The 8,265-nt window shown below is 36.9% G+C and overlaps 1 protein-coding gene across 1 annotated transcript in view; it reads left to right on the top strand.

Annotated features, from left to right (window-relative positions):
* LOC121373844 (glucose transporter type 1-like) overlaps positions 1 to 6,701 on the top strand; it is a 25,099-nt gene extending 18,398 nt beyond the window's left edge. The window contains exon 8 of the mRNA XM_041500619.1: positions 5,286 to 6,701. Within this exon, the coding sequence (XP_041356553.1) occupies positions 5,286 to 5,483 (198 nt within the window). The 3' untranslated portion in view covers positions 5,484 to 6,701. The remainder of the gene's footprint in view (positions 1 to 5,285) is intronic.
* The last annotated feature ends 1,564 nt before the right edge of the window (positions 6,702 to 8,265 follow it).

The raw sequence follows: 8,265 nt of genomic DNA, 5'->3' as shown, positions 1-8,265 counted from the left end.
GAAAGGGTCGAAACAGATTGAAATCATGGGAGAAATTGGAAAGTTTTTTATATTAAGATAATGAAAATGATAGGCAGAGGGTGGTAGATGAGAACCAACCCATTGTTCTTGACAGACAGCCCAGATAGCTGAGGTGTGTGCCCAGGACAGCGTGCTTGAACCTTAATTGGACATAAGCACGAAAATAAGTTAAAATGAAATGACACCCAATAGCCAATGTGTGGGATTTTTTGTGCTGGGTTATCATTAAACATTCATTTATTTTATTAGAAAGGTTTCTGTTAGAGGGTACGAAGAATAAAATTACATACCCTAAAATGTAGCAAATTAATGGATATATTTTTAATGATTTTTTGACACATTAGAGTAAGTTAAAGTTTGTTTTGTTTAATGACACTGGCCACTAGAATAGAACAGAATAAAATAGATGTTTAACGACACCACTAGAGCACATTGATTTAGTAATCATCGGCTATTGGATGTCAAACATTTGGTAGTTCTGACATATACATGTACGTGTATTCTTAAAAAGGAAATCAGCTAAATGTTTTCATTTAGTAGCAAGCTAGGAATTGTTTTTATATCTATTTTCCCAATGACAGAACAGCACATTCCACGGTCTTTAATATACCAGTTGTTGTGCATTGGCTGGGATGGGAATAAACCCAATAAGTTAATGGGACCATTGAGGTAGTTCGATCCTGCGACTCAAGCATCTCAAGCGAGCACTCAACGACTGAGCTAAATCCTGCCCTTTAAGGGCCAATATAGAGACGTTCAGCCATTCTTTATTATAATTGTTATATTATTTTAGTCCGTTTTCATCACAGATAATAATTTCATAAAGCAAATTTTTTGTTTTTTAATACATCTCTCCTCTATGGAATGGTGGTCAAGCTACTCGTTTCTGAGATAACGGGTAGGGTCTATGACTACCCTAGTTTCGCACAAAATTCAAGTACTGTTTTTTTACAGGTACCCCATACATGTTTCAAGCACAAGGCTACTTGACACATTGGTACTAGATGAAATAAAATTGCAATTTTTTTTTACCCAGATGAAACTATTATTTTTTACAACCAACACACTCACATTTATAACCAATCACAGGACTTGTGGTGTTCACTTCTCTATCAAAAGTTCGGTGCACCTCGCACTTTGACCCAGCCGGAAGTTATTTGGTTTAGTACTACCTATACTGATAACATACATTTTTCAAAAAGTGTCCAGCTATGTGTCTTTATGACAACCAGGATCTGGTGTATTCTGACATAAACTGACAACCTCACTGAAACTGTTGTTTCTACAGTGCAACCTAATATAATGTACACCTCAAAAAGCATATATATTGCATATAGTTTTGTACAAATGCAATATGTCATATTAAACAACAAAATGTTTTAAAATAAAACTCCTGAAGATATTTACTTTCAGTTGGGTGTGTGTACTCAGGTATATATGTAGAGACAACAAAGATAGTCAGAGTACCTCTACCCCTTTAAAGAATTCCATTAAAACACATGCACTTGATTGACCCCTAGATTATGAAGACCTTAACAGGCACATCAAAGAAATATCAGTATTAAAAAAATACACTGTCTGAGGAAGGAAACACAAACATGACTGTACCTGTATGACATATGACTTAATGTCCTGAACATTAGTGTTGGGAGTAAATCCTGTATGCTGGGTGTGGGTGTCTTCAAGTTACCAGGTGTGCGAATTTCAAATCCATCGGCCATGCTGATTTTCATAATTAACCATCAAAACTATTGGCAGCCACCAATATTCCTGACTATATACTGTAGTTGGAGGTTTTAATAGTTGTGATATCTGGAATAATCATGCAGCTTTAACACATTTATTTTCGATTAATTACTGAAAAAAACTATTTTTAAATGACAAAATTACCCGAACATCTATTTTCTTGCATTATTTTCTAATCCGGATGAATACAATATGTACATTAGATGTATTCCTACAATCTGTAATCCAGCATTTTATTTAGCTAGTAACATTAGGTAATACAACTTTAACAATAAAATAAATTATCAACTTAATCCAAGGCAGATAATCAGATCTGAAAAAATTGGTTCTGAATCTAGTATAAACTCAAAATGCTTTTCATGAGAGCTAACTAAGTGATTATTAAAAAAAAATTATCTGGAGATCTAAGTATATGTTTAACAACCTTATTGTTATGTACAAATAAGAACAGAAGGCACAATAGTGACAACAAATTTAATTATGTTTTTGGTAAAAAAATTCTTAAAATTTACTTTAAATTTTGCATAAAACTACAAATTTGTCTAAAATATAACTTAGCACCCTATAAATATGTCAAAATGACAATAAAAATCAACTTCTTTACAAATTTGAGTTTTCAGAATTTCATACATAAAAAATTAACAATGTTAATGGAAACTAAAGACATTAACCCACTATTGGGACATGTTATTTTTAATATAAAAATAAATTGCTATTAAAATCTTAGTTCAGGTTGCTTATATATAATACCATATTTAAGAGCAGTTGTATATGGCAAGTCAAATACCATGTAAAAAGAAATTATTGAAATCTTTACAGTATGAATTATAGGCCAAAACCAACTTTTCTTCAGTGCTAACTTTGATTCAAACTCCATTCAGAGCCATGTACAGAGATTATGGTCAAGGTCAAGGTCATTGTAAACTTGCATGATCGAGTGATGGCTAATTTATCAACCAGTATAGTTTAATTAAATAAAATGACAAAATCATAATATTTTTTATTATGCACTGAATATGTGCTATAGGGTGTATACTACCAAATCAAATCCCATAGACGACAATAGTAACATATGTGGCTAAAACTCCTACCTGCAACGTATCAACCGACATAAACGCCACGGATATAAATACTACCACCCCTTACACTTAAAATGAATCAGAAAAAAATGGGGGTCAAGCTGCTCGTTTCTGAGATAACGGGTAGCGTCTATGACTACACTAGTTTCGCACAAAATTCGAGTACTTTTTTTTTACAGGTACCTCATACATGTTTCAAGCACAAGGCTACTTGACACATTGGTATTAGATGAAATAAAATTGCAATTTTTTTTTACCCAGATGAAACTATTATTTTTTACAACCAACACATTCACATTTATAACCAATCACAGGACTTGTGGTGTTCACTTCTCTATCAAAAGTTCGGTGCACCTCGCACTTTGACCCAGCCGGAAGTTATTTGGTTTAGTACTACCTTAAGGGCCAATATAGAGACGTTCAGCCATTCTTTATTATAATTCTTATATTATTTTAGTCCGTTTTCATCACAGATAATAATTTCATAAAGCAAATTTTGGTTTTTTAATATATCTCTCCTCCATGGAACGTTTTTGTAACACACACACACACACACACCCCCCACACACACACACACACACATCCACCCCCATCTTTAAAATTACATGAAGCTGTCAAATACCCACCTGTCTCTGTCACAATGACAAAATTAGACCAGTATCACTACATGTACATATTCTGTTTATATTTATGTTTCTTTTGTTTGGTTTGATAATAATTACTACATTGCCCACCTCACAGATATTGAGAGAGGACAAAGGCCGTGGTATGTACTTTCCTATCTGGGAAAGTACATATAAAAGTTCCCTTGCTGCATTAGGAAAAATGTAGTGGGACCGCGTTTCCTCTTATGACTACAAGTCAGAATTACCCAGTGTCTGACATCCAATAGCCGCTGATTAATTAATAAATGTGCTCTGGTGGTGTCTTTAAACAATTTTTTTTTACTGCATTGTAGGTAGAAAATCATCTTTTAAAGAACAAAACAGAATGAGCCAATTGTTTATAAAATATGTAACCCTCCCAGCCCCTTTCCCCATACGTTTTCGTGATGCGTTTCATGATTGGCAAACCCCTCCCCCACCAAAAAACTCCTCCCCCACCAAAAAACCCTCCCCCACCAAAAAAACGTTACATAATAATTGTGGAACAGTACAACAGGTCTACACTTCATATTTTAATCGTTTTAATATTAGATGTTTTACAGACTTTATCACGTTATGGCTGCAAGTATCATTATCATTGCGTTTAAAGGGACTGACCCTAGTTTTTAAACACTAAGGCATATTTTCCACCTAGACTCTAGTTTCAAGCCATAAAAATGGACACTAAGTTTGGTTAATTTACAAACCTGTAACATATTTGGATACAACAGAGGTTGAAATACCCTTAAGAGTGTATACTTCCAAATCATTAATGTTAATGGAAACTATGGCAAGTCAAATACCATGTAAAAAGAAATTATTGAAATCTTTACAGTATGAATTATAGGCCAAAACCAACTTTTCTTCAGTGCTAACTTTGATTCAAACTCCATTCAGAGCCATGTACAGAGATTATTGTCAAGGTCAAGGTCATTGTGAACTTGCATGATCGAGTGATGGCTAATTAATCAGCCAGTATAGTTTAATTTAAAAAAATGACAAAATCATAATATTTTTTATTATGCACTGAATATGTGCTATAGGGTGTATACTACCAAATCAAATCCCATAGACGACAATAGTAACATATGTAGCTAAAACTCCTACCTGCAACATATCAATCGACATAAGTGCCACGGATATAAATACTACTACCCCTCACACTTAAAGTGAATCAGAAAAAAATTGGGGGTCAAGCTGCTCATTTCTGTGATAATGGGTAGCGTCTATGACTACCCTAGTTCCGCACAAAATTCGAGTACTTTTTTTTTACAGGTACCCCATACATGTTTCAAGCACAAGGCTACTTGACACAGTAGTACTAGATGAAATAAAATTGCTATTATTTTTTGCCCAGATAAAACTATTTTTGTTTACAACCAACACACTCATATTTATCACCAATCACAGGACTTGTGGTGTTCACTTCTCTATCAAAAGTTGGATGCACCTCAAACTTTGACCCAGCCAGAAGTTATTTGGTTTGGTACTACCTATAAGAATAAACTAAAACGCGACTCCATAACCGTTAGTTCTCAGACACACATGCTTTTTTAAAAATATGAAAAATGCATTTTGTGGTATTAGAAACACCAGGATAACCAGAAACACTTCGGTTGTATGGAAATGGATAATCTAAACAATAAAATACATGTATAAGTATAATGTTTGATTTCAATGATCATAAATGACTCTAATAGTGAAACATGTGTCTTAGTGTTTAGATACTAGGGTCTGTCCCTTTAACTGAACAAAACATTTTCTTTAATCCTTTGTTTTTCCTTTTATGTTTCAGAAAGGACTTGAGAATTATTCCTTTGTTCCGTTTACAATTCTTCTGGCTCTGTTCTGGATTTTCACGTTTGTGTTTCTCCCAGAGACTAAAAACAAGACGTTTGATGAGATTTCCACGATCTGGCGCAAACATAGAGAGCCGGATACCAACCGGAACAAAGAGCCATATCTCGTGTCATATAGTACTGAACACAGCTAATTGTATCCATGTGTCAGACTGTCTCTTTGTCTGTCTTTGTGTCTGTGTGTCTGTCGGACCAGAACAGAGAGCCATATCTCGTGTCATACAGTACTGACCACAGATAATTGTATCCAAGTGTCTGTCTGTCTGTCTGTCTGTCTGTATGTCTATGTGTCTGTCTGTCTGTCTGTCTGTCTGTCTGTCTGATGAGAACAGAGAGCCAAATCTCGTGTCATACAGTACTGACCACAGATAATTGTATCCAAGTGTCTGTCTTTATGTCTGTCTGTATGTCTGTCTGTCTGTCTGTCTGTCAGACCAGAACAGAGAGCCATATCTCGTGTCATACAGTACTGACCACAGATAATTGTATCCAAGTGTCTGTCTGTCTGACTGTCTGTATGTCTATGTGTCTGTTTGTCTGTCTGTCTGTTTGTCTGACGAGAACAGAGAGCCAAATCTTGTGTCATACAGTACTGACCACAGATAATTGTATCTGACTGTCTGTCTGTCTGTCTGTCTGTCTGACCAGAAAAGAGTATCGTATCTCGTGTCATACAGTACTGGACACAAATAATATTGCATTTGAGTGAATGTCTGTCTTTCTGTCTGTATGTCTGTATGACTGTCTGTCTGTCTGACCAAAACAGAGAGCCAGATCTTGTGTCATACAGTACTGACTACAGATAATTGTATCCAAGTGTCTGTCTGTCTGTCTGTCTGTCTGACCAGAACAGAGTGCTGTATCTTGTGTCATACAGTACTGAACACATAATTGTCTCTCTGTCTATCTCTATGTCTGTCTGTGTGTGCGTATGTACATGCATGTGTGTTTGTGTATGTGTGCAGGGGTCGAATTTTTTTGTTTAACCTCTGTTCCAAAGGAACAGTGCATTTTATAAAGCACTGTTCCAGCTGAGAATGCAGTAACCTACTAAAATTTTGTTGATTGCCCATATTGATTTACAAACCATTTTATTAGTCCCCTACTGGAGGGGCGTATATGTTTTGACTCCATGCTTTTGTCTCTGCGTCTGTCCATTATTTGTTTTTCCAGGCAATTGTTCTTAATGCCTCAATATATTAAGCATAAAGTTTGTGTATAACTGTCTCGTGTACTATTACATATCAAGTTAGACTTTATAGCGATTTACTCATTTTTACAGATGTGCGGGACATAGCTCAGTGGTATAGCGTTCGCTCGATGCGCGGTTGGTCTGGGATCGATTCTCATTGGTGGGGCCATTGGGCTATTTCTCGTTCCAGCCAGTGCACCACGACTGGCATATAAAATGCTGTGGTATGTACTACCCTGTCTGTGGGATGGTGCATATAAAAGATTCCTTGCTGCTAATCGAAAAGAGTAGCCCATGAAGTGGCGACAGCAGGTTTCCTCTCAATATCTGTGTGGTCCTTAACCATATGTCCGATGCCATATAATTGTAAATAAAATGTGTTCAGTGCGTCGTTAAATAAAACATTTCCTTTCCAATATCCAATTATGGTTCAAGCATACTGTTCTGGGCACACACTTAGATATCTGGCTTGTCTGTCCTGGACAGTCGGTTAGTGGTTAGTGGGTGGGAGCCGGTACCAGGCTGCGAACCCAGTACCTACCAGCCTTATGTCTGATAGCTTAACCACGACACCACTGAGGCCAGTTGTCAATCAATAAGTGTGTAGAACTCATATCATGAAAGAATTGACAGATAGTTCCTTATCTTTCTGTCCATCTATACATCCATCCGTGTGTGTGTGTGTAAATATTTCAACATAATAAGACAAGCCATCGGACAACAGGCTGGTAGGTACAGGGTTCGCAGCCCGGTATCGGCTCCAACCCAGAGCGAGTTCTTAAGGGCTCGATGGGTAGGTGTAAGGCCACTACACCCTCTTCTCTCTCACTAACCACTAACAAACTAACAACTAACCCACTGCCCTGGTCAGACAGCCCAGATAGCTGAGGTGTGTGCCCATGACAGCGTGCTTGAACCTTAATTGGATATAAGCACGAAAATAAGTTGAAATCAAATCAATCAATCAACGACACCTCTAGAGCACATCGATTCATTAATGATCGGCTATTAGATGTTTAAAACTTGGTAATTCTGACATAGTCTTTACAAGAAACCTGCTGAAGTTTTCTTTCAGCAGCAAGGGATCTTTTATATGTACTTCCTGCAGAAAGAACAGCACATACCATAGACTTTTTTTATCCAACACTGCATGCCCCCTTTCCTTTCTCTACTTTGAATTCAGGGATGTGAGAGCTATGCGTAAATGCGCTTTTCCATTTCTTCTAAAAAAAACAACTAAAAAAACCATGATGTTCAATACTGTTGACCACACAAGGTTCATTTGCATTTTTCACGGTTTCAAGTTTATGATGTGTGCCTTATATTATAAGTTATAACCAGTTTAGATTTGTTAACATCGAATGCAATTTTTGGCAGTTCCAGGGGTTGCAAACAACAATTTTTCTTCAGGGGCCCTTGAGTGGCCCCTGGACCCCGACCGCAGTAAGCGTTTTTGTTCCAACCCCTTTCACATCCCTGTAAATTCCATCTCATTTCTTCCCGATCTGACAACAACTCCTATCTTTCAACTTCTTTCACTTCCACCTCCACATCCCAGTCCTTGTCTGTCCAACCGCGACAGCATACCATGGTATACCAGTCGTGGGACACTCATTAGGAAAGGAAAAACACCAGTAAGAGAATGGGTCTATTGGGTGGTTCGATCCTATGACGAAGTCTTCGATAGGACAGGCGAGTGATCACTCCCACTCATCTCCTCGCTC

Source organism: Gigantopelta aegis, chromosome 5 (assembly GCF_016097555.1).
Source record: "Gigantopelta aegis isolate Gae_Host chromosome 5, Gae_host_genome, whole genome shotgun sequence".
In the NCBI taxonomy this organism is placed as follows: domain Eukaryota; kingdom Metazoa; phylum Mollusca; class Gastropoda; order Neomphalida; family Peltospiridae; genus Gigantopelta; species Gigantopelta aegis.
Note: the sequence above shows the minus strand (reverse complement) of the source record. Positions and strands in the feature narration are given on the sequence as shown.